Source organism: Terrapene carolina, unplaced genomic scaffold (assembly GCF_002925995.2).
Source record: "Terrapene carolina triunguis isolate 2854851 unplaced genomic scaffold, T_m_triunguis-2.0 Scaffold120, whole genome shotgun sequence".
Classification (NCBI taxonomy): Eukaryota; Metazoa; Chordata; order Testudines; family Emydidae; genus Terrapene; species Terrapene triunguis.
The window spans coordinates 10,622,191-10,649,871 of NW_020664471.1; the positions used below are offsets into that span (position 1 = coordinate 10,622,191).

At 45.2% G+C, this 27,681-nt stretch overlaps 1 protein-coding gene across 1 annotated transcript in view; it reads left to right on the top strand.

Annotated features, from left to right (window-relative positions):
* The window catches only part of TTC7A (tetratricopeptide repeat domain 7A), a 272,869-nt gene that overhangs the window by 194,453 nt on the left and 50,735 nt on the right, over window positions 1–27,681 (top strand). The window contains exon 19 of the mRNA XM_024210692.3: window positions 20,157–20,359. Coding sequence (XP_024066460.1) covers window positions 20,157–20,359 — 203 coding nt within the window. The remainder of the gene's footprint in view (window positions 1–20,156; window positions 20,360–27,681) is intronic.

A 27,681-nucleotide genomic window follows, 5' to 3' on the forward strand; every position in this document is an offset into this window, starting at 1 on the left:
CTCTGGGCTGGGGCTAAGGGGTTCAGAGTGTGGGAGGGGGTGAGGGTTCCAGCTGGGAGTGCGGGTTCTGGGGTGGTGCCAGGGATGAGGGTGTGGGGAGGGTCTCCAGGGTAGGGCAGGGGGTTGGAGTGCAGGAGGGGGTGAGGGCTCTGGTTGGGGGTGTGGACTCTGGGGTGGGGCCAGGATGAGGGATTTGGGGTGTAGGAGGGGGCTCTGGGCTGGGGCCAAGGGGTTCGGAGTGTGGGAGGAGGAGAGGGGTCCGACTGGGGGTGTGGGTGTGACACCCTGGCACCCCAATATTCACCGCTGTCATGTAATTAGGATGTATTTTGTACATAGTATGCCTTGTGAGGTATCATTCTAAAAGTCTTGATCTGCTAGACATTACTATCTCGTTGGATTGTATGTGCTATCGTCGTATGTTAAGTTATGAAGTTTGGCTATGTATGTGTTACTGAAATCTTCAGTGAGAAAACTGTCCAGGTTACTGGCTGCTAGCAGGTTGCAGATAAGCAAAAGATAGACCTCACTCTAGAGTGCATAGGAAGATGTGTCCTAGAGAGAAGCCCAGAGGAGGCTGATGGAATCCTAGAGACTGCTGCGGCAGGTTAGGGTTCCATGGGCTCTGTAGCTGGAGGCAAGCCCAACTCAAAAGAGGGAGGAGGGTGTAGTGCCTACCAGTGAAAGGACTGTTCTGGCTGTTAGCTGTGAGCCCTGAACAGGGGATAGATCCCACTCTAGAGAGCACAAGGGTGTGTGTCTTAGAGGTGGCCCAGAGGAGGAAATAGAGAAGGAATTTGGGGGAGTACAGGAGTGTCTCCTCACTAATTACAGGGAAGGGTTTGCCCAGGACAGATTTGCTGGGTCGGCATCTTTGCTCCCAGGCACCCAACCTGTGGCTGAGGTTTTAAGAGGAAACTGTGTAACTAACCTCCCAAAGGGGAGCAGTCATACAATTAACCTCTTGGGATCAGAGAGAGGAGTGGCAGAGGGTACCCCAATCCAGGTCCCACTTTTGCAAAATGCTGTTCCTGATGTACTTGTGAAAACTAACTCTGTCTCTTTAAGACAGGATGAGAATCCTATTAAAGACTTGATTGCAAATGAAAATGCTAATAACCCACCTGAGAAAGGGGAGGAGGAATTAATCTCCAGGGCGGGTGGGTAAAATCTACCAAACAGCTAAGGAAAAGCTCCTGAAAGATCACAGCCTCTAGAAGGGGGTGGGGAAAGTCCCAATTCTTGGAGTAAGAATTACAAAGAAACCCTAGGAGGAGGAAGGGATTTTTTGCATGGGCATAGCCCTGGAGATGGAATGCAGCCCTACAGGGGGCCGGCCAGTACCACGCTAGATCCTCTTACATTCTTACCTCTCCAAAGCCCCAAAGACATATATGAACTGAGAACCTTCATTAAAGGGAAAGAAAGACCAGTAGTCGAACACATAATATGGTTCAGGAAGGGGTTGAAAAACACGATGGGTATTGAACAAACTGGACTGTCTAAATAGAAGGCGTGGTATGATAAACATACCTGGAAACGCCCAAGCAACCTTAATTCTGCCCTGTACTGGCACCACGGTCCAATCTTCCCTTCATATCTAAAGTTTTATCCTGTAAACCCTCACTATACTGCACAATAAAAAGATTACAAGATGAGACCACTAAATTATAGGATGTTATATTTGTGTCAGGGGCTTCAGAAACTTCACAAACAATGGAGATAGACATCTTAAAAGTTAAAATCCATTGCATTTGTAGATTGGCCATACCGATCATCTTCTCCCATCTCATCTGCATCATACTTATTGGACGGGATTAAGCAGTCTGTAGTGTATGTAATCTTAAATCTGAGAGTGATCTAGCTTTATGCGTTTACTTACTTATGGGTAAACAAAGAGCTATTGCATCTATTTGTATGAATGGTGACCTCGGTTGCATCAGTCATTTACATATCACATTCTTGGGAGTCTTAAACTCGTGGGATGAAATCCTAGTAAAACTTGCATTGATTTCAGTGGAGTAAGGATTTCACCCATGGTGCCATTCATAAAGAATGAGAATCAATTAATTAATTGTTAAAAGTATTTTGCTTTTGACAGTATGTGGCCGAAAGAGGGGTTGGAGTTAGCTCAACAAATGTCTAACAGGCGTTACAACAGACCAGAATTTGTGTTTACTGATTACATGAAACTGCTGCTTATGAATGGGAGAGACTTTATCAAAGATTTGTTTAAAAGGAAACTAGTAAGGCTGATTGGGCATTACAGACAGAAAATAGGGGTGTAATGTTAATGAATAACTGTCAACACATTTATACGTATCTACAGTGGCACTATGGAGACCAAAAGTCAAACTAGTTGAGTTTCAGGCTTCTTGCAGCCAAATATTTTGCATCCGTCCCTTCTTCACACCCACTCCCTTCTTCACACCCACTCCCTTCTTCACACCCACTCCCTCCAAAGATAAAAAGGTAGTATGTTACATTCCATGGAATAAGGCATTACTGGACTGGGGATGAGGAGAGCTGGGTTTCATTATTCCCCACCCTGCCAGTGACTCTCCATATGATCTTGGATAAGTGACCTAACTTCTTTGGACCTCAGTTTACCTATCTCTGAAAGGAGGAGCCTGCTTAGCTACCCTTGTGAAAGGCTTTGAGATTTGTGGATTAGAAGTGCTATACAAGTGCTAAAAGTGTTCTTGTTTTGTTGTTGTTAATATTTTTAATTTCTTTGAGAGAAGATTCATAAATCAGTGGCTAAACTAAGCACTGTTTCCCCACTCCTCCTCATTATAATAAGCTTGTAGAGAACAGAGGCAGATTAAGATTTATTAGGGCTCTGGCCACAAAGAACTTTTGGGCCCCCCACACCCCTTGCCATGGGGCCGTGCCCCTTGCTCCTCCTCTCCCCTGAGGCCCCACCCCCTGGCCAGGACAGAAGCCGGAGCTGAGCTGTGGTAAGAGCTGCAGCAGCTGCCCAGGGAGCCCGGGTTACTGAGGGGAGCCCAAGGGCACCGGAACCTTTGTAAAAGTGGGGGGGGCCCAAGGCCAAAGTGGTGGGGAAATCCCCCCCCCATTGCCCCCGGGCCCTGCTGCCTCCCCCACCTCCCCCCACTATTGCCCCAAGCTCCCTTCCATGGCCTCGCATCCCAGGCCCATCCTGCTCCTTGCCTCTTGACCACAGCGCCCCCCGACCATGGCTCCCACCCGTAAGGCCGGCCCTGTGTTCACCTTATTTCCAAACTCCACTGCCTTCATGGATTGGCGTCAGGATACACATGCCAAAATTAAAACTCTCAAGCTCAGAGTGGAGCAAGATCTAAACAGCAGGCTATTAGCATTAAGATTTACATTCCTCCTCTAGTGGCCAAGATTAATGGTCTCAGTATATTAGGATGCACTCCACAGGGCCATAATGACAAGATTCACATTAGAGAGACAAGGTAGGTGATGTACTATCTTTTATTGGACCAGCTTCTGTTGGTGAGAGAGACAAGCTTTCAAGCTTACAGATTTTAAGAAGAGCTCTGCATAAGCTTGTCTCTCTCACCAACAGAAGTTGCTCCAATAAAAAATATTACCTCACCCACCTTGTCTCTCTAATATCCTAGGACCAATAGGGCTACAACACTGCATACAGATATGGAGGATTCACATTAACAGCCTAGAGTGACTATCACACCAGGGCACTATTTTCAGAATTCATATTTCTAGCATAATATCGTCATTACACCAGGGCACCAGCACTACCAGCACAGAGAGATAAATATAGCAAGATGTGAGTACCAAAAATCCACAGTACAAGCACACTGGGATCCACACAGCAGGATAGCAGTGTCAGAATGCATACTCACAATCTAGTGGGGATGCACTCAATCCCTGAGTGTAATGGTTCAGCTAAATACAAGGGCACCTGCAAACAGCTGTACTAACAGCACAATCTACACTATTGGCCCAGTAGAAGTATCATGTCAGGGTACTATTTCACAGTCCCAGTGCAATGGGATCCAGGCACCAGGTCTTTAGTACCAGAATTTGTACTCCCAGAATAGTGGGATGGAATTATAGAAGTTAGAGAAGAAAAAGCCCTCTGTGATCATCTTGTCTTGGTCTGTCTCCCTGCCAATGCACGGATGTTTTGTCCAGTCTCCTTTGAAAAATCCCAAGCCTTGGGGGTTCCAGCTCTTCCCTTGGGAGACTGTTCCACAGCCTGAGATAGACATGGCACTACCAGGAAGATTTCCCCTGTTAGCTTTGAGTTTCCCTGTGTTTAATTTCATCCTGTTACTCGGAGTACTGGTTTGTGCAGAGCAGGGTAACAGTCCCAGGAGTCACCTTCCCAGCAGCGTGAGAGCCACATGCCAGCCCCAGCCAACAGGGATCCTCACCTCCACAGTCTTGGGGGAAGGGGTCCGTTTCACCAGAGGGTGCAGGAAGAAGGATGTCATGCCCTGGGCTCTGGAGAGAGGATGTACATGGGGAGTGGTGCAGGCATGCTTGGCTTCTTGCAGGCAGTTTAAACCGCAACAGGAAGGTGTCCTGGGAAGGGAGGAGGCCCTGGCAAGTCGGGGGGAAGGATGGGAAGGATCCCAGATTGGGGACTGGATGTGTCCAGGAGATCCAGGTCTGCAGAGGGGCGGGGGGATCCCAGGCTCTGGGGGCAGGTGTCCCAGGGGATATTGGGCTCAAGTGTAGTGGTGCACCATGTGGGGCGGGCACAGGGGGAGACAGGGCAGACGCTGCGGGAGCCCCCAGGATCAGCTCACTGCACTAACGCCCCTGCACTCAGCACCACAGCTGCCGCAGGGGGAAGAGCCCAGGGGAGCTGCAGCCCCAGCACCGCCTGGCACAGAGCAAGAGAGCAGGTGCCTGGGAGCAGCCACCATCCAGCAGCACTGTGGAGCAAGCTGCCAGACGGCCTGGGCACTAAGGACACCAGAGTCTGCTGGGGCGGGGCTTGGATAAGCTGCGGATTTAACGCTCCCTAAAGGACAATGAGAGCTGAGGTGGGGCCCCGGGGGCAGGTGCATCCCTTCCATAAGTGTAGTTTAACTGCTATATTTGGGGGGGTGGGGCAGTGTGTGTGCGCTGAAGCCAGTTCTCCTGAGTCACTGGCTCTCTCCCCCCACCTGGAGTGATACCTGGGCTGCGGGGCACAGCTTAATGGTGGTGGGGGGCTGCTGTGGGACGACCTGAGTGCGGGAGCTGCGGCCACTCAGGCAATTCAGACACACAGTGCCTCTCCCCACCCCATCCCCCTGCCCCTCCCCCTTCCTCCTCCTTCTCTCCCCCCTGCCTCTTCCCCCACCCATTCCCCTTCTCTTTCCCCTTCTTCTTCTCCCACACCTCCCTCCCTTCCCCCATTCTCCTCCCCTCTTCCCTCCCTCCCCCCCCCCTTGCAGGCTGAGCAGAGCAGCTAGGCGCTCGCAGAAATTGGGGGTGGGGGACAGTCGCATGTGACCCCCCCCCCCTGCATGCCTCTCTCCTGTTTGAGAGGGGCAATGCCTCTCCAACTACGTCCATCCCCTCCCTGTCTCCCGATACTGCAACTCCCACCGCTGAGCCGGGCTCCCTCTGCCGGAACAGGACTCATCTGCCACCTGCGGAGCTAGGGTTGGGAATTGCAGCCACACACAGAGCCTGCCGGCCCTGGCTGAACAGGGGCTGGCGCTGATGATGTGGCACTCCCTGCTCTCACCCACCCCAAAGGCAGGTTTCTTTTGTTAAAAGTGGAGGGGCCATGACCCCCCCCCCAGGTTCCAGAGCCCCTGGGCCCCCAAACCCTCCAGATATCCTGGGTGGCACACCCTGGTGGGCAGGGACACAGGCCAGGAGCTGCTCTCAGGCATCCCAGCCTCCTACCTGGGGCAGGAGGAAGGTCCAAGGCTCCCTACAGCGACCCAGCCTCCCTGTATGGCTCTGGCCCGCCTCCAGCTTCTGGCCTAGCCAGGGGCGGGGCCTCAGGGGGTAGAGGAGGAGCAGGGGGTGGGGCCATTGTTCTGGCAGTCCTGAGGGCCCCCAAATTGGTCAGGGCCCCAGGCACAGGCCTGAGTGTTAATCCGCTACTGGTAGCAAAGCACTCATCTGTTCTAGACACTAACAGGATGCAGCTGAGCATGCCCCATTGTTAGCATTCACAGCACCAGGCATCTGCTCTGTGTTCCTTTAAAGCCATTATAGTTCTCATGCTCTTTCATATCCCCTGGCATGAAAACTAATGGTACTGATTGATCAAGTTAGAAGTCTGTGTGAATATGTGAGAGAGAAAAAGAGAGGGACGTATAAAACAAGCTCTGATTCTTGTCTGCATGAGGCCCTCCTTGTAGCCCTCTAGTTGCTAAAGCGGCCCAAAAGCCAACACATACAGCCACAACAGAATAACCCCAGCTTAGTGAGGTTGTTAGATAGGAAATACATGGAGGAATAACTCCTATGAAACCCCCTATCTGCAGTTGGGTTAGGAGGTATGGCCAAGACCCCCCCATGCTCCAGCTATTTCTAGTCCCTTGAGGCTGTACATACCTGGCATAAAAGTAAGAGCAGCCTTCAGCATGCACTAACATGTCTCAGAGGAACCAGCCCAGTGCACAACACTTACGCACTCCTTGGCTGCAGCTGGAGATCGAGGGCATGTTGAGTATAAAAATAGTTACTACTTTTCATGCCCTGTGTTGAGGACACTATCCTGCACTTGTGAAGAGAGGGACCTAATCTTTCCATCTGTGACTTTTCTGATCCTATGATGAGAGAGAAGACAAAGCACCAGTATCAAATAGGTTCAGCTATTACTACTAATTATAGTTCTCTGTACACATAGTATATAGTACTTCTGAAAACTACCACGAAGGAAAGGCAGGTGGACTCCCACTTGAAGTCTTTTACCCATATTAATATGTGCCTTACTAAAACAGGCCTTTTCTTCATAATAGACTACAATGTCATTAACCAAAGTAAACAACTATGGGACTAATAGATCCTAAATACCACCTCATGCTCCATAATGCAAACCATCCTCAACTCCACAGATACAGTGGACCTGTCTACCACTAGAGTAAACTCATCTGTGCAGGTGACAGAGCTTTCTTGGGGTTCAGTCCAAGACTGTGGTCCTGCAAAAACTAAGAACTAACCCAAACCTCACCACCTTCCTCCCCAAGTGCATGGAGCAGTTTTTCACCCTTGCCTTCGCTAACAAGCACATAAAGACATCAAACATAATAGCCCTCAGATTATATGAGGAAAATGATTAGGAGGCACATGACCTAATGTACTCAATGCTTTTTTTGCCTCTGTCTTCACGAACAAGGTCAGCTCCCAGACTGCTGGACTGGGCAGCACAGTATGGGGAGGAGATGACCAGCCCTCCGTGGAGAAAGAAGTGGTTCGGGACTATTTAGAAAAACTGGATGAGCACAAATCCATGGGGCTGGATGCGCTGCATCCGAGGGTGCTAAAGGAGTTGGTGGATGTGATTGCGGAGCCATTGGCCATCATCTTTGAAAACTCATGGCAATCGGGGGAGGTCCCGGATGACTGAAAAAAGGCTAATGTAGTGCCCATCTTTAAAAAAGGGAAGGAGGAGGATCCGGGGAACTACAGGCCAGTCAGCCTCACCTCAGTCCCTGGAAATATCATGGAGCAGGTCCTCAAGGAATCAATTATGAAACACTTAGAGGAGAGGAAAGTGATCAGGAATAGTCAGCATGGATTCACCAAGGGGAAGTCGTGCCTGACTAACCTAATTGCCTTCTATGATGAGATAACTGGCTCTGTGGATGAGGGGAAGGCAGTGGATGTGTTATTCCTTGACTTTAGCAAAGCTTTTGATACAGTCTCCCACAGTATTCTTGCCACCAAGTTAAAGAAGTATGGGCTGGATGAATGGACTGTAAGGTGGATAGAAAGCTGGCTAGATCGTCGGGCTCAATGGGTAGTGATCAATGGCTCCATGTCTAGTTGGCAGCCAGTTTCAAGCGGAGTGCCCCAAGGGTCAGTCCTGGGGCCGGTTTTGTTTAATATCTTTATTAATGATCTGGAGGATTGTGTGGACTGCAATCTCAGCAAGTTTGCAGATGACACTAAACTGGGAGGCATGGTAGATACACTGGAGGGTAGGGATCGGATACAGAGGGACCTAGACAAATTAGAGGATTGGGCCAAAAAAAACTGATGAGGTTCAACAAGGACAAGTGCAGAGTCCTGCACTTAGGACAGAAGAATCCTATGCACTGCTACAGACTAGGGACCAAATGGCTAGGTAGCAGTTCTGCAGAAAAGGACCTAGGGGTCACAGTGGACGAGAAGCTGGATATGAGTCAACAGTGTGCTCTTGTTGCCAAGAAGGCTAACGGCATTTTCGGCTGTATAAGTAGGGGCATTGCCTGTAGATCGAGGAACGTGATCGTTCCCCTTTATTCGATATTGGTGAGGCCTCATCTGGAGTACTGTGTCCAGTTTTGGGCCCCACACTACAAGAAGGATGTGGAAAAATTGGAAAGAGTCCAGCGGAGGGCAACAAAAATGATTAGGGGGCTGGAGCACATGACTTATGAGGAGAGGCTGAGGGAACTGGGATTGTTTAGTCTCCAGAAGAGAAGAATGGGGGGGATTTGATAGCTGCTTTCAACTACCTTAAGGGGGGTTCCAAAGAGGATGGAGCTCGGCTGTTGTCAGTGGTGGCAGATGACAGAACGAGGAGCAATGGTCTCAAGTTGCAGTGGGGGAGGTCTAGGTTGCATATTAGGAAAACTATTTCACTAGGAGGGTGGTGAAGCACTGGAATGGGTTACCTAGGGAGGTGGTGGAATCTCCATCCTTCGAGAGTTTTAAGGTCCAGCTTGACAAAGCCCTGCCTGGGATGATTTAGTTGGTGTTGGTCCTGCTTTGAGCAGGGGGTTGGACTAGATGACCTCCTGAAGTCTCTTCCAACCCTAAACTTCTATGATTTTATTTGCCAGTCACTGAGGGTGTATAAATGTGTATTCTGAAAGAGGGATCTGAGAAGTTAATGTTTATAGGGCTGCTAATCCATTGCAGAAAGGAATCTGACCTGGGGAATGTTCTCACCAGCTCTTCCCTGTTAATATCTTGTCAGTGCTCTTTTTCATCTTTTTTTTTAAAACATAAAAGTGGTTATTCTGCAAAGGGAACAACTAAAAAAATTAAAGTTCAGGTTTAGGGTTGAGCCTCACCTTGAGTTTTATTGCACCCTTTCAGCAAGATGGCTTTTGTTTCAGAGTGAAACATGTTATCACAAAAAAGTAATATTTTAGAACTTTCAAATATCTTTGTTCTGTAGAGCTATTTCTACTCTGAACTTTGTGGTTTTGATGCTGGCTACTAATAACTGTGTGCCTTATCTGCGTACTAGCTTTTGAATACTGCAAGCTCATCTTAATAAGCAGAGCTCTGTTACTTCAACCTGTGTTGCTATATTATTTTATGCTTTTCTTTTGACTACAGTGTCCACTTTGCTTGCCATTACTAACACTCTTAATCTGATAATTAGCTTCTTGCCTAACCCAGTAATTTACCAAATATGGGTACTCACAGCAAAGTAGCTCTTGTAATTTGATATAGGATTGGCTAGATGCCTGCTAAACACAATCTACAAATTTTAGCAGGTAGATCTCCAGCTGACTTTGTTCAGAGGTACACTTAAAAAGAAATTATTAGGAGAATTATTCCACCCCCATCAGAATGTGGTGGGTTTGGGAGAGCCACTGTCTATCTCAGTAAACATGTCAGAAATTTACTGTTTACAAATATTACAGTGAATATGCCATAAATGTGAAGAGAGCTAATGCGGAATGGCACAGTTAGCTAATGGAAAACATCTTCCCCCTGGAGTGATCTACAGTAAAAGGTTTTTCTTCCTTCACAAAATGCTTTTAATTTTATTTATTATGGGCCAATTCCTGGGAAACAAGAGCTACATTAGAGGAGATGGGCTGTTCCACAAGAAAATGTTGTGGGGCCAAGGCTTGGAATCCTCAGTCCTAACTGGCCAGGATCCACACAGCCACATCGCAGATGCTACTGCAGGGAATGGAACTGTGGAGAGGACAGGAAAGGGCATGGCCTATTTTCTCCAAATATTCTTGTGTAATACCATTCAGCTCAACCAGTAGTACTCACATTAGTGCTGTTTGCACACATGTTTTATATGCTTTCCCTCCTTAGTTTGCAATAACCCTAAGCCCCCTCAAACATCGCTTTGTTACTGAAGTTATTTCAGATTTGTAAGATTTCTTTACCAGCTTTGGTGAGATCTCTAGGATCAGCCATAGTAGTATTTACTCTCAGAGCCTGGAACGTTTAATAGGAGGCATGGGTTACATTTCATCTTGAATCTGGATGCAAGGAGCAATAATATGAGGTGCCCTTGTTCCCTGTGAAATATTACTGGTGAAGGAGAGAAGCCATCATTGGTATCACTGGTATCATTGGTATCACTAGGTCTTCCAGTTTAGCAGACCCTGCTCCAGTCTCTCCGGCATAGGCCAAGCTTCTGTTTAGAAAGGAGCCTGAGCTAAACCTCAAATGCAAACACCTCTGAACCATGGGGATGGATGAGTTCATCTCTGTCCTGCCATTGCCTCCATCCAGTTTCTCTTGTAAACGGCCCAGAGAAACCAAAAGGACTCTTCACCTCATAGTCAGTTCTGCACACTATGGATTTCTTTCACCTTCCTCTGAGGCATCAGATATTGGTCACTGCCAAAAGCAGGATACTGGACTTTGTGGACCAGTAATCTGATAGAAGGTGGCAAATCCTATGTGCCTGTACTTTTACCAAAACCCAGCCCCTAGAAAGAAGGCAAAAGAACATTAAAATTACATAAACTAAATAATCTTCAGGGTGCACCAGTAAAAGGTACAGTAATAGCTTGGTGCCTTGCAGATGATGGCTAAAGAGAGTTCCAGGGTTAGGGCCATATCCTCAGAGGTATAGACCACCTGCAACTCCCAGTTGGTCAGCATCTCTCAGGATCAGGGCCTTGGACGGGAATAAGGTACACATACAAAGCACTTACGAAAAAAGCAGGACATTTTCACATGCTAGATATGGAAAACACTCATGATCATAGGGCCATGGGAATTGTCATACAGGATCAGACCAGTGGTACAGCCAGTGCCGACGAGGGCGGGGCGGGGGGGGGGGGAGCGGGGCACAAGTTACCAGGACCTGGCGGTCCGGAAGGGGGCCCGGCTTCCCCCCCACCCCCCCTCGTCGCCTTACTGGGGCCTGGCGGTCCGGAAGGGGGCCCGGCTTTGCCGGCTCCTCCCCCCCCCTCGTCGGCCCTGTTTAGCCAGTCCACCCTTGCTGGGGGGCCCGAAAAAAAATTTTCACCGGGGCCCGAACCCACTCTCGGCGGCCCTGGTTACAGCTAGTCCAGTGTCCTGTCTTTGACAGCAGCAACTACCAGATGCTTCAGGGGAAGGTGCAAAAAACCTTATAATAAAATTTTTTTTAAAAAAACCTGCCCTAAGGAGAAATTTTTTCCTGCCATCAGTTAGTGTTTGGCTTCTGCCCTACATCATGACAGTTTATATTCTGTATACATTTTTACCCTGTATAATGTAACTGTGGATGTTCTTATCCATATAAATGTCCGATCTTTCTTAGAACCATTTTAAGCTCTTAGCCTTAATGATGTCTTTTAGCAGTGAGTTCCACAGGTTAATTATGTTATGATTAAAAAAAAATTACAATTTAAAAGTAATTGGATGTCCCTGGCCTTAGTAGTGGATTTGGACCACTGAACTGCCCCAGCTTGGGGGATTTAGCCAAAAAATCTTCATAATGTCTGGACATGTGGCCCTCGACCATCCTTGCCCTGCCTCCCTCCTGCCATGGAGCAGTGCTTCAATGTAGGCAAGTTGTGCAGGGCCTCTCCATGCAGACTGCCCTTGGCTGCCCCCACACAGCAGGACTTTGGCAGCTCTGCTGCTTTTGGGGTCTTATGTGTGTACACTCTGGTCAGTGTGTGTGCTACGCCATGCTGATCCACAGAGTCTGTGTGTTACAGCCCCCGGATACAGATACATTTTGAGCTCAAGCTGTAGTGACTGATGCTTTTGGCTCTGGAGGTCCCCAGTACAACCTGCGATGTGTCGGCCAAAATGACAGTCATTATGTGCTCACTTAAAGGATTTGCCCCTAAGTTTAATATGGCTCTTTGGTACATTTTGCAATCATTTGTTTGGAATGAGCCATAGTATAGAGAAGTGGTTCCCAAACTTTTTTCCCCAAGGACCCCTTTGGCGTCTAACTGTCCCGGACCCCTTTCGTTTGCATTACTACCAGAATGTACCCACCAGCATGGGAACACCCCCGCCAACATGACCTCTCACGCACAGTGCGTGTGAGCTCATGCTGTGCTGAGGATGCCATTTTGAGAAACAAAATGGCATCCTCCATGCAGCAAAAGTGCCAGAACACTGTTCTGGCACATTCCAGCCCTGGCTTATGGGACGGATCATAAGAACATAAGAATATAAGAACAGGCATACTGGGTCAGACCAAAGGTCCATCTAGCCCAGTATCCTGTCTTCCGACAGTGGTCAATGCCAGGTGCCCCAGAGGGAATGAATAGAACAGGTAATCACCAAGTGATCCATCCCCCGGTGCCCATTCCCAGCTTCTGGCAAACAGTTCTTTTGTGAACCTGTTATAGTCTTGGCCTTTACAACATTATCTGGCAAAGAGTTCCACAGTTTGACTATGTGTTGTGTGAAGAAATACTTCCTTTTGTTTGTTTTAAATCTGCTGCCTATTCATTTCATTTGGTGACCACGCATGACCACAGGGACTCCACATTGGCAACCATTAGTATGGGAAGTGACCTATAGTAACTCTGTGTCATTCTCCTGATGTTGTTATGCACCTTTTGTAAACAAAGTTGCTGAGTCACCCTTTGGGCCCTGTGTAGCCTGTGACTGAGCACCCTATTGTTTTTGAAATAAGAAATGTAAGTCACTCCCTCGGATTCCATTCTCAGGTATTTTCTAGCCCTTTTCCTTGCAAAGACAGCCTTGAGAATCTAAATCAATTGCCATGGTTCAGAGAAACAAGCAGCTAGGCTCTGCTTCTGCAGCTGGCTTGGGAATACATGATGATTTCACCCTCTCCACCTTCCCAACATATACATTTTATATCAAATGAGTCAGTTAGGTTTAGGACGTATCCCAGAGAATCCTCTGGCTAACTTGCCCCCAAATCCTCAGCCCTGTGCATAATAATGTGATAACGGCAGACAGGATTGGTTGATGATTAAATGGCAATGTCATCTTACAGAAGCAAAAAGATCTCTCTTCAGGGGCAATAAAGAGACTAATCACTGATGAAAACATAACTGTCACAAAGAAGTGGCTCTCTCTACAAGGCCACGGGCTGCTGAGGTACCAAATGCCAACAGCTTCTGAAAATATATGAATTCAGTGGAACAGAAAATATATGACCACATATAATTGTAGGCACTGTCACCTTCTTACAGTATGGGGAGAGGAGGTCCCCCAAGGTTTCCCCCCAGGGTCATTTTATTATGTAGTATTTGTAGCATTATTTAAGCACCGTGGTTTGCAGAGATATTGTTTATGCAGATGATGCTTAGGTCAGTGTTTCAGATCCAGCTGACACACAGAATGGAATGGTGCAGTGCAGTCTGCTTTGGGGCAGCTGTCAGAGTTAAACATTGCATCCCAGATACCAGTGAATGTGTTCAAACTTCAAAAGGATTGAGATTTTGCTCTGGGTGGATCACATTTAGAAAGTCACTTAAAGTATCTTTTGTTCCTTTGGATAGAATTCCCGTTGTTCCTACCTCTGTGGAAAGGATTCTTTGGTGAAAGGGAGAGTCATTCTTTATACCACTTTGAAACACGCACATGCCCCAGAGTAAAGTCATAGTTTAAGGTCCAGCACTAAACTCTTAATTGCCCTTGGATGTAGAAATGGCTATTATTCTATTTAGATGGACTATTTAACAGGATGCTGTCAAAGAACTAAACAGCTAGAGAGTCTAAGGCAGAAGTTCTCAAAGTGTGCTCTGCAGAGTATTTGCAGCTGGTAGGTGGTATGATGCTGGTTCCAACTAAATGTAAATGAGACTGGATGCCAGCGGAAATGGCTGGAAGCAGGGAGGTGGAGCCAGCCTATTAAGGGTTGCTGCTACATAGGAAAGGCTATGTGAGCCCCCCTCTCACACCAAACCCAGTATTAAGACTGGAGCGATCAGTAGAAATAGTGATTACAGAATGTTGTCAGAGTTGTCTGGAGCCACTAGCAAGAGAGGAATGTCCACAGGAGCAGGGGAGAAGAGGGATGGGTGGCTGGGCAACGTGTGCAGGGGAACAAAGGAGAGAAAGGAATAGAGCAAATGGCCCAGTTCTGCTCCCATTGAAGTAACTTGGACTGTTCCCATTGACTTCAGTGGATGCAGGACTGGGCTTTAAAAGCAGAGGGAAAGGAGGCAGTGCAGGATGGTTTGCTCCCTCTCTCACTCCACCCAAAGACACAACACTTACTGGTTTAAAGACAGTTAAAAATGCCTGAATTCTTCCTAATAACTGTCCATGGTAGCAGTTGCTGCTGTTGCCCCTGGGAGGTTGGTAGAAGAGGCAGTGGTTGAGATGATCTTTCTTTTAAGTTGTCTCGCTGTGAAGCACTCTGAGAACCCCTGGTTTATTTAGCCCAGTTTAATATGGTGCGACTACATTGTTCTAACTGGGCCTTTATGAGGATGATTGACATTGGAGGTGTCAAACTGATAGCTGTGCTGTCAGATATATACTGTGTCCATGCCAGCGGATATAGCCTGTTTGGAATCATAGGCTGCAAATAACACAGAAGGAAGAGTAATTCCTCAGTCCAGCAGTTTAACACTCTTGCATGACTTCATTGAAACTAAGAACCTTTCAAAGTAAGGAAATGCAGATCACATCTACCATCTTACTTTATTCACTCCATCTGAGGAGCAACTTCCTGGGTTTGGGGCATGTACCTGGTGTTGCAACTTTTCCAAATAGAGCTGCCTGTTGGGATTGCCAGTGTACCAACAAAGTAACCAGTCAGAAATTTATTTACAGCAAGATTTGGTGATGCAAGGGAGCATTCTATGTGATCCTATGTGTTGGACTGCGCTAATGTGGCAATACTAGGGCAATATTTAATATAATGGTGAAGGGGTAGGAGCATTATCCAGGTAGATTAAATGACTCCTTGGTTTTTCAGCTTTGATTATAAATGCATTTTTTTCATCTGTAAATAGAATGAATGACTAGTAGAAGTGTAAAATAAATTTCTAGGAAACATGTAAGCCTAAAATATTTCCCTTGGTATCTTTTAGTTGGCTGGGTGCTTTCCTTACTTGCTTCTCCAACCCAAAAGCACTTCCATTGTGCTTCTGTCAGGAAGGTCCTTATTCTCAATTGATCTGTTAAAAAAGAAGAACAAAGTACAGAGTTGGGTGTTGTCCAATGTTGTTCTTTCTTCATGCAAATTAATCCTCCCACACCACTAAATCATCTTTTGACTTTTGAGCCTGCAAAGAAATGGACTGAAGTTTAATATGTTACATTACCACACCGTAAAATACAATTTGTGGATCTTACTTAGATTCCATGTTGTTTTAATAATTGTGATTATTGCAGAGGATTTACAGACACACAGGCACAGCTAAAAGGAAGAATAAGTACTCTTCAGATTGCATACTTTGTGTTACAGGCTGTATGTATTCTCACATTCTTCCCTCCTGACCTTCATTCTTACCTTATATGGTCTGAGTTGCATTTTATTTTGGTTGGTAGCAGAGCAACTAAGATAGTAATATGCATATGCAATATTTCCACTGTTATCCTCATTCAGGCCCCCATTGAGCAAAGTACTTAAGCATGTGCCTAACTTCAAATTATTTCAGTGGGTCTACTCAAGTGCTTTAAATTAGACACATGCTTAAGTACTTTGTTGAATCAAGGTCTTCTAGGTGCTCTTCCTCCTCCCTGCAAACCTAAAGGATGTTACTACTGGCAACTTATTCCTAGCTGAGTGCAGGTGCTGGCCATTAATAACTGGGGTGAAATCCTGACCCCACTGAAATCAGTGAAGAAACTCCCATTGACTTCATCCCTGGTCTTGTGCTGCTACTTATTTCTGTGCTAGCAAACAATGTATTTTTATTCAGGCTGTGAATTGTCACTTTGCATACCCAAGTCAGCATTGTTACCATATGCACATCATCAGCTGCCATGCAACACTTGGCAGGAAAACATTGTTCGCTTTGGGAAGAGCAAGTAAAATATTGCCTGCCCACAAAATTTGAAATAAGGTTCAGCATATCCTCAGCTTGATGAGATATCTGCATCCCCCTGGAGCCTTGGGAAGGAACTGTATGCCGATATTTTATTCTGGTTAAGCATGCAGTTTCTTTCCTGCAAATAATACACAGAACTTCTCAGAGCATATGAGCATCTTTTAAAAAGTGAGCTCCTTTTGAAAGCTGAATGTTTTGCTCATGAAAGGAGGCCAACCACATGCAAGCTTCTCCACAGTGTCCCACCCATGACCTGGAAAGACCACCCTCAGGGATTAGATGGGGTTCAAAAATTGCATCCCTTCATTATTTGACCACTCTGAATCTGCTAATAAGTGCCACTTTCAATGTAGCCTGAGGCCACAATCCCATTTCAGAAAGGCCATAACTTTTGGTTGCTACCAACCTGTGATGTATTTTTGATCTGTTCACATGCAGGCAGAAAGCTCCGTATCTCATTACCAATCCCTTGAATCATCTGTGTCATCCAACAAGCTAAGGCCACTATTTTCAGACTAGGGTGTCTAAAGGTTCGGCACCTAATTTTCAGAAGTGCTGAGCCCCAACAGCTCCCATTGACTTCTTTTGTAGTTGAAGTTCTTCATGGCCACTGAAAATCTGGCCATTTAAATCAGTGTTGAAATACGAACATAAGAACATACGGAATCAGTTGCCTACCTTTAGCACCTGGGTTTGAAAATTTTGAACCAAGCTTTTACAAGGCTGCAACTTACAGTAACTCCTCACTTAAAGTCGTCCCAGTTAACGTTTCGTTGTTATGTTGCTGATCAATTAGGGAACATATTCGTTTAAAGTTGTGCAATGCTCCCTTCTAACGTCGTTTGGCAGCCGCCTGCTTTGTCCACTGCTTGCAGGAAGAGCAGCCCATTGTAGCTAGCTGGTGGGGGCTTGGAACCAGGGTGGACCGGCAGCCCCCCTATCAGCTCCCCACTCCCCTAAGTTCCCTGTGCGGCAGCCGCCCAGCAAGCTAGCAATTGCTGGCAGTTCAGCTGACCCTCCCCCCACAGCCATGTGCTGCTCCTGCCCTCTGCCTTGGAGCTGCTCCCCAGAGCCTCCTGCTTGCTGTGCAGGGTTGGGGAGAGAAGGGGGCTAATGTCAGGGTGTCCCCCTCCCACCTGCTCCTACACCCCGTTTACCCCATCTCCATGGTGGGGTGGGAGGGTGATAGGACAGGGTTCAGGATGGAGGGAGCTTCCTGGGAGCAGCTGCTGTCTCAACTTGCTGATCTACTTAACAAGGCAATGTACTTAGAGTGGGGTCAGCGTACTTAAAGGGGCAATGGAATCTCTCTCTCTCTCTCTCACGCAGGGTGTGCTGTCTCCCCTCTCTCCATTCGTGCTGCCTTGTAGAGTGTGAGGCTACATTAACAACGTGTTAACCCTTGAGGGCTCAGCCAAAAGCTAGTTCATCATTTAGCAGTAAGGCATTCCCTGGGAAATATCCCACCCTCTTCCACCCTCTGACTTACCACCTCAACCAAGCTTCACAATCATCATCGCTGTGTACAGTATTAAATTGTTTTAAACTTACACTGTGTGTGTGTATGTGCGTGTGTGTGTATATGTATATATATATATATATATATAATATAGTCTTTTGTCTGGTGAAAAAAATTCCCCTGGAACCTAACCCTTCCCCCATTAATTCTTATGAGAAAATTGGATTCACTTAACATCGTTTCGCTTAAAGTCACATTTTTCAGGAACAGAACTACAACGTTAAGCAAGGAGTTACTGTACAAATGCCCCCCGACTTAGGCAATCGTTCCATTCTGGAAAGCCTTGCGTAACTCGAATTTTGCGTAAGTTGGAAACGTATACCCGTACATTGCGCAAAAATTTCTGCAACTCGAAAATCCTGTTTCTGGCTTATGGAACTTTTTCCATAAGTGCGAATTTGTGTAAATTGGGTCTTGCATAACCCGGGGAGCGTCTTGTGGGGAAATAGAACAGGGGGGCTTCTTTTTAATAGCCAGAGCTGTGAATCTGAAGGCCCCTAAATAAACCCTCCAACAGAGATTTGTTATGCTAGCTGCCCGTGCACAAAGCAGTGCAGGCCAGGGCGCAGGCCCAGGGCCTGAACTAGACTAAACTGCACAGTTTTCTGCCAAACTCGGTCAAGGGTCATGTCCAGAGGAAGGAAAGAATAAAAAGCCCCAGCAGCAGCACTAATGAAATATGTTCATGGCTGATGAAATATAATAACCGCTTGTGTGAAGCAATAGGTAACTTTAGGTAACTAAATGCAAACTGACTCATGCAGCTTCTCCTTTGGGTCATCTGTGACCCACTCCGTGATTCCAGCTATCTGCAAAAATAGCCAATCATAGATCCTCTTTAGGCGTCCCATAGAAACCCCCCCCTTAATCTTTAACCAAAAGACCCTGGAAAATAACATGTGTCTTGAGAAATGTACCCAAACTGGTGCCAAGTACCACCCCTGGGGAAAACCATCAAGCGCCCCTCTACCCAAATAAACACCCACTTCTTGGAAAATTAATGAGGAAGGTACCGGGAGGGGGGGGAGGACTGACCTCAACCCTACTTTCTTAACTTGCGGTTTGGGGGAGGGACTAACCCCAACCCTAATTTCTTAACTCATGACTATTGTTTGTACTTTGCTTGCGGTTTGACGAAATAAAGCAGCCTGCGAGCTGCTGCTCGGGGTGTCAGTCTTCGGACTGCACCCCAGTGCACTGGTATGTATGTCAATAAACTGGCCTCAGGCTTGAGTCTTTGAACTAAAATAACTGCGTAGGGGTCTTTGACCACAACAGTCTGTACTATAATATGGAATGAATACAGAAATGAGTCCAGCAGCCTCCACAGCTGATTAGCACAGGTAACATGACGAAGTGATAGAACAAAGAAATTGAGGCTGCTTTTCCCTGGTGGCAGTAATGAGAATTACTGTATTTGTTTTTAATATTAGAAGCTCCCATTTCAAATACATGGCTCAATGAAATCTGAATGTCCTGTTGTGAAGCCTTTTTTGAGGTTTTTTAGGAATATTAGGAGTTGGATTTAGTTCATAATAAATCTTGTTCAGTGTTTATATTAACAAACAAATTGTTAGTGTCAGTAAAGTGCATTAGTGTGCTTGTTCCATTTTTTCTTTGCGAGAAAAGCATTAGTACAATTGCTACTTGATGAGAAAAGTAAACAGCAGAACAACTGCATTTTCAGTTAGCGACTTCATCTAAGATCTCTATATGGCGAGTGCATGTTTGTGTATATTAATAATAAATATGACATTTAATATATAATATGTCTCTAATACACAGAATATAGACCTTTATAGAGAATCAGAAAACTCATTGAGAGAAATTAGTCAAGTTCGGAGTTCCCCTTTAAATAAGAGAACTGCCCCCTCAGTTAAATATATCCTATTACTCTGACATTGTCAAACCTCCCACCAGACAACCATGACTTCTTATTCTGCCTTCCTTCCATCTGTTTGGAAATGGCCTTACATAGCTACTAATACTGCTCTTTTAGGGCCAGATCCAGCACATATTTAGCTTCAACTCAAAAAACATTTAAGTACATACTTAAGTCTGTCCCTTTTAAGGACAGCACTTTAAGGATGTGCTTAAAGTTTGCCAGGAATGCTTTCCTGAATAGAGATCTTTCTGTGTGCTTACTGCTAAGAGTAGTCTCGATTCAATGGAGCTACTCACAGTAGTAAGTACTAACCATAATAGTACGCATTTGCAGGATCCAGACCTTCTAATTTAATGTGTTTAAGGAAGAAAGTGTAATTATTACAAGTATAAAGGTTATTGAATTATTTAAACTAATGGTAGTTTTTGTTTTGTAGCTGAACTCTTCATGGAACAACGGCATCTCAAAGAAGCAGGCTTTTGTATCCAGGAGGCAGCTAGTCTTTTCCCCACATCTCACACTGTGCTGTACATGCGTGGGAGACTTGCAGAGATGAAAGGCAGTTTGGAGGAGGCTAAGCAATTGTATGATGAGGCACTTACAGTGAATCCAGCTGGAGTGGAAATTATGCACAGCCTGGTGAGTTTTCAGGGGCTCAGCTTCATTATGGTGTTTATGCTCCTGATTAACTGTAATAAGAGGGAAAGGGTCTGACAGCAGCAGTGGACGCCATTGTTTCTCTAATGCAGAGGGTGAGTTACTTTATTCCAAGAATTATTTGGATAGCTTGAACCTCCTGATTCAGGATTGGGTTGAAAGTCTTTAACTCATCAGAATTTGTGTCAGACAAATATTTTAATTGCTGCAACATTGATAGTTTTGGAAGTTTATTTACTGCTTTATTATCGTCTTAGATGTGCTTCCTACGAAAAGCCGTGCGTTTTTATTAAGCAGTGCACTTACATTTGAAAATATGGTTTGAAGTGAATGTTTGCAGATACATGCAAAATGTTTATAAATCTGAACCAAAACTGAACCTACCCAAAACTGAACCAAACTATGGTTTTAGGGTAAAATTCCCCACTTACAGCCTTGAATAGGATTTGAGTGGTGCATAGGCCCTGTGTTAGACCTCTGCACAGGATTGAATGTCACCCTTTGATTTTTTTTGGAGAACTGCAAAGTGGGGATATTTTTGTTCTTCTTCATCATCACAGAAACAAAAATCTATATGTACTCAGCCTGTAGCTTTCAGCCCGTGGTTCATAGAGAACTTCCAGGTGGAATTACTCTGTACTCCATGTGGCTGCTTTGTGTCTTTTTTTGTTGGCTATTTTGTATTTCTTTTGCATAAATTCAACCATGATCAAATTTGTGGGGGACTCCAAAATGGAAGTATCAAACACACCAGAGGATAAAAACAAACAGAAAAGGCAGTTGGAGAGATTAGAGCAATGGGAGCTGCAGGCAACAAGAGAGGGATATGGTAATACTGTAATGAATAATCAGTGTAAAGCCCTGGATGCACAACTAGGAAATAAACAGATAAGATACAGCTAATTGGGAGAAGATAACGAAGCAACTACCCTATCACCCCGAGTTTATATCCTTAATGCTGTTGCGATATCACTGTTTCAGATAACCATGATCTTAGGTTGCTACAATGAAGTTATGGGTTCTAGATTCAGGAGTAGGGAGGGAGATTCTTCACAATAGAATCTCTCTTGATTAATGGTCCATAACATGAAATACATAGTCCATAGTGTACTAGATCGGTCAAGCACCTGAAAGGAGACCATATAAAGGACAGTTTTTCTTCTGTTTAGTGTCATGAATGCAGAAAAATCAGAAATGTAGGAGCACCCATCAGTTTATAGCTACCAATAGCTTTCATTATTGTATTGTATTTTAGGCAGGGCTGGTAGCACCACCTACAATTAAGGTTCCCTAGTACTTCCTATTATAAGACCTTGTTTTCAGTTCCTTTTCATTAGGGATTCTAATTTTCAGTTTTAACTGATAAATACAGATAAATAACCCTTAAGGACATAAGAACGGCCATACTGGGTCAGACCAAAGGTCTATCAAGCCCAATATCCTGTCTTCCGACAGTGGCCAATGCCAGGTGCCCCAGAGGGAATGAACAGAACAGGTAATCATCAAGTGATCCATCCCCTGTCACCCATTCCCAGCTTCTGGCAAACAGAGGCTAGGGACACCATCCCTGCCCATCCTGGCTAATAGCCATTTGTGGACCTATCCTCCATGAACTTATCTAGTTCTTTTTTGAACCCTGTTATAGGCTTGGCCTTCACAACATTCTCTGGCAAGGTGTTCCACAGGTTGACTGTGCGTTGTGTGAAAAAATACTTCCTTTTGTTTGTTTTAAACCATGCTCCTTATTCATTTCATTTGGTGACCACTAGTTCTTGTGTTATGAGAAGCAGTAAATAACACTTCCTTATTTACTTTCTCCACACGAGTCATGATTTTATAAACCTCTATCATATCCCCCCTTAGTCATCTCTTTTCCAAGCTGAAAAGTCCCAGTCTTATTAATCGCTCCTCATGCGGAAGCCATTCCATACCCCTAATCATTTTTGTTGCCCTTTTCCAATGCCAATATATCTTTATTGAGATGGGGCAACCACATTTGCATGCAGTATTCAAGATGTGGGCGTACCATGGATTTATATAGAGGCAAAATGATATTTTCGGTCTTATTATTTGTCCCTTTCTTAATGATTCCCAACATTCTGTTTGCTTTTTTGACTGCCGCTGCACATTGAATGGATGTTTTTAGAAAACTATCCACAATGACTCCAAGATCTCTTTCTTGAGTGGTAACAGCTAATTTAGACCCCCTCGTTTTATATGTATAGTTAGGATTATGTTTTCCAATGCGCATTACTTTGCATTTATCAACATTATATTTCATCTGCCATTTTGTTGCCCAGTCACCCAGTTTTGTGAGATCCTTTTGTAGCTCTTCGCAGTCTGCTTGGGACTTAACTATCTTGAGTAGTTTTGTATCATCTGCAAATTTTGCCACCTCACTGTTTACCCCCTTTTCCAGATCATTTATGAATATGTTGAATAGGATTTGTCCCAGTACAGATCCCTGAGGGACACTACTATTTACCTCTCTCCATTCTGAAAACTGACCATTTATTCCTACCGTTTGTTTCCTATCTTCTAATCACTTACTGATCCATGAGAGGACCTTCTCTCTTATCCCATGACCACTTACTTTGGTTAAGAGCCTTTGGTGAGGGACCTTGTCAAAGGCTTTCTGAAAATCTAAGTACACTATATCCAGTGGATCCCCCTTGTCCACATGCTTGTTGACCCCCTCAAATAATTCTAGTAGATTGGTAAGGCATAATTTCCCTTTACAAAAAACATGTTGACTCTTCCCCAACAAATTATATTCATCTATGTGTCTGACAGTTTTGTTCTTTACTATGGTTTCAACTGGTTTGTCTGGTACTGAAGTCAGGCTTACCGGCCTATAATTGTCTGGATCTCCTCTGGAGCCCTTTTAAAAAATTGGTGTCACATTAGCTATCCTCCAGTCATTTGATACAGAAGCTGATTTAAATGATAGGTTACAAACTACAGTTAGTAGTTCTGCAATTTCACATTTAAGTTCCTGCAGAACTCCTGGGTGAATACCATCTGGTCCTAGTGACTTATTACTGTTTAGTTTATCAGTTTGGTCCAAAACCTCCTCTAATGACACCTCAATCTGGGACAGTTCCTCAGATTTGTCACCTAAAAAGAATGGCTCAGGTTTGGGAATCTCCCTCACATCCTCAACTGTAAAGACCGATGCAAAGAATTCATTTAGTTTCTCTGCAATGGCCTTATCATTCTTGAGTGCTCCTTTAGCATCTCGATCGTCCAGTGGCCCCACTGGTTGTTTACCAGGCTTCCTACTTCAGATGTTCTTAAAAAAAAAATTACTATTACTTTTTGTGTCTTTGGCTAGCTTTCTTCAAATTCTTTTTTGGCCTTCCTAATTATATTTTTACACTTCATTTGCCAGAGTGTGTGCTCCTTTCTATTTTCTTCACTAGGATTTAACTTCCACTTTTTAAAGGATACCTTTTTGTCTTTCACTGCTTCTTTTACATTGTTGTTTAGCCACGGTGGCACTATTTTGGTTTTCTTACTATATTTTTTTAATTTGGGGTATACATTTAGCCTCTATTATTGTGTCTTTAAAAAGTTTCCATGCAGCTTGCAGGGATTTCACTTTTGGCGCTGTACCTTTTAATTTCCGTTTAACTAACCTCCTCATTTTTGTGTAGTCCCCCTTTCTGAAATTAAATGCAACAGTGTTGGGCTGCTGCGGTGTTTTCCCCGCCACAGGGATATTAAATTTAATTATATTATGATCACTATTACCAAGCGGTCCAGCTATATTCACCTCTTGGACCAGATCCTGTGCTCCACTTAAGACTAAATCAAGAATTGCCTTTCTTTGTGTGGGTTCCAGAACTAGCTGCTCCAAGAAGCAGTCATTTAAGGTGTCAAGAAACTTCATCTCTGCATCCCGTCCTGAGGTGACATGTACCCAGTCAATATGGGGATAGTTGAAATCCCCCATTATTATTGAGCTTTTATTTTAATAGCCTCTGTAATCTCCCTGAGTATTTCACAGTCACTATCACCAACCTGGTCAGATGATCGGTAATATATCCCTACTGCTATATTCTTCTTATTGGAGCATGGAATTACTATCCATAAAGATTCTATGGTACAGTTTGGTTCATTTAAGATTTTTACTTCATTTGATTCTACGCTTTCTTTCACATATAGTGCCACTCCCCCAACAGCACGACCTATTGTGTCCTTCTGATATATTTTGTACCCTGGAATTACTGTGTCCCATTGTTTATCTTCATTCCACCAAGTTTCTGTGATGCCTATTATATCAATATCCTCATTTAATACGAGGCACTCTAGTTCACCCATCTTATTATTTAGACTTTTAGCATTTGTATATAAGCACTTTCAAAACTTGTCACTTTTTAGCTGTCTGCCATTACATGATGTAACTGAATGGGACTTTTTTTCATTTGACTGTTTCTCATCAGATCCTACCCATATTTTATCATCTTCCATCCTCTCCTCTTTACTAGGACATAGAGAATCTCCATGAAAAGATGCTCCCCTAAGGGATGCCTCTGTCCGAACCACATGCTCCTCCGCACCTGTCGGCTTTCACCCAGCCCTTAGTTTAAAAACTGCTCTACGGCCTTTTCAATTTTAAGTGCCAGCAATCTGGTTCCATTTTGGTTTAGGTGGAGCCCATCCTTCCTGTATAGGCTCACTCTTTCCCAAAAGTTTCCCCAGTTCCTAAAAAATCTAAACCCCTCCTTCCTACACCATCGTCTCATCCACGCATTGAGACCCTGCAGTTCTGCCTGTCTAACTGGCCCTTCGCATGGAACTGGAAGCCTTTCAGAGAGTGCTACCATGGAGGTCCTGGACTTCAATCTCTTACCTCGCAGCCTAAATTTGGCCTCCAGGACCTGTCTCCTGTCTTTCCCTTTGTCATTGGTACCTACATGTACCACAACCACTGGCTCCTCCCCAGTGCTAAACATAAGTCTTTCTAGATGTCTCAAGAGATTCGCAACCTTCGCATCAGGCAGGCAAGTCACCATGTGATTTTTCCCAGTCATCGCAAACCCAGCTATCTTTGTTTCTAATGATCGAATCGCCCATTACTAATACCTGTCTCTTCCTAAAAACTGGAGTTCCCTCCCACAGAGAGGTATCCTCAGTGCGAGAGGATACCACAACATCGTCTGGAAGGAGCGTCCCAACTATGGGATCATTTCCCTCTGCTCCAGTTGGATGTTCTCCTTCCCTGTGACTTTCATCCTCCTCAACAGCACAGAGGCTGTCAGATTGGGGGTGGGACTGTTCTGCTGTGTCCCGGAAAGCCTCATCTGTGTACTTCTCTGTCTCCCTGTCTCCCTCCAGTTCAGCCACTCTGATCTCCAAAGTCCGTACACGGTCTCAGAGGGTCAGAAGCTCCTTGCACCAAATGCACACATACGCCACCTGCCTATAGGGCAGGTAATCATACATTCTGCACTGGGTGCAATCAACTGGATAGTCCCACTCTGTTGCTGGACTTCTGCCTGCATTATCTTTTTACTCCTGCAGCTCGTTCCTTTGTTGATGTTTTTGTTTTTGTCAGGGGGTGTTTTGGCTTTAAGTTTAAAGACTCCTAAGTGTATCTAGCCCCCCACTCACACTCACACTCCAAACTCCCTCCCCAGAAATTTGGACATCTACATAAAACTCAAAAGTTGCTTTAAAAAAACCCCAAAAGTGAAATGTTATAAACCCCGAAAAACAGAAGCCCCACTTATAACTTTGTCAAACTTTAAGCATTTGGGCTGAAATTTTCTATGCCAGGTGTCTCCCCCAGCAGAATTTTTTTTAGAAAATTGTAGCCAAAATGGTTCAGCCATTTCTGAGAACAAAACTGGGGGGGGGGGGGGCTATTGCTTTACTTATGTTAAAAAAAAATCTGGTGATCTTTTCTTTGAGACACTCTCATTCCTCTCTGCTTGAAGTTTGGCAAATGCGTGAGCTTTTCATCAAGCATGTGTCTTTTGCCATCCCTGTAAAAATCCACCCAAATTTAATCAAGTGAAAAGCCCTTGAAGAATCTCAGTTCACACATGCCCATGATGATTACCTGTTCTGTTCATTTCCTCTGGGGCACCTAGCATTGGCCATTGTTGGAAGACAGGATACTGACTAGATGGACCTTTGGTCTGACCCAGTATGGCCATTCTTATGTTCTTAAAAGCCAGACTGGGGAGTAGAAAAATAATAGATTGGAACAAGGTGGCTGGTGGGGGGAGGAGAGAAACTGACTGGGAATTGGAGGGGGGGCTGGCACTGGCTGAGCAAGGAGACTGGGTGGCTGGGACTGGTTGGGAGGCGAGGCTGGGTTTGGGAGCCAGTGAGGGATATGGTGGGGAGACTGGGAGTCAGTTAGCTGATGGGGGAGAGAAGGCAGATTTGATATGGAGCTGGGGTTTAGGGGTAGAGCTGGGACTGACTGTCAAAAAGACTGGGACAAGGATCTGAGGAGGAGACTGAGATTGAATGAGGAGCCATGAAAGGAGACTGGGACTAGGTATGGGTGTGGGGAGACTGGGATTGAAACTAGGTGGGAGGGAAAGAGACAAGGTGTCAAGAGGGGAGAACTGGGACTAGCTGGACAAGGAGACTGGGACTGTGTATGAGGAGGAAGATTGAGACTCAGACCCTGTGCCTCGAGGGGACATAGGACTGGGATGAGAAGCCTGAGGAGTGGAGATTGGGACTGGGTAGGCAAGGAGAATGGCACTGGGACAAGGAGCCAGGGATGGGGAAGTGACAGGACTGGAAAAGGGACTTGTTGGTGGGGACAGGACAGAAGGGATCAGGCTTGGGGAGAAGGGGCAGAAGAGTCTGTGTCTACTAGTGCACTCAAGTATTTGATAATGGGTTCTTCAGTCTAGCAGACAAAGATATAACAAGATCCAATGGCTGGAAGTTGAAGCTAGATAAATTGCCTGTGCAGCCTTACTTTAGCCCCATGTTATGAATCTGATAGTCATTAATTATATGATGACATACTATTTTTTCCAAAGGATCCCTGCCTCATTCAGTGCACCTGATGGACCTACTCTGGAGATGAATCAGGGTTGTGTAAGGAAGAAGGCTATTGTCTGTAGGACCCCTGCATCATTTGTAGCAGAAGTTGGGAGCAGTGTTCCCTCTAATTTTTTCCATTTATGTGCAGAATGAATTTTGTTGTGTGCACTAATATAGAGGCGATGTGTGACAAATCACTCCATATGGGTGCATATAACAAAATTAAAGGGGGGCGAGGGGTTCAGAATGTGGGAGGGGGCTCAGGACTAGGGCAGAGGGTTGGGGTG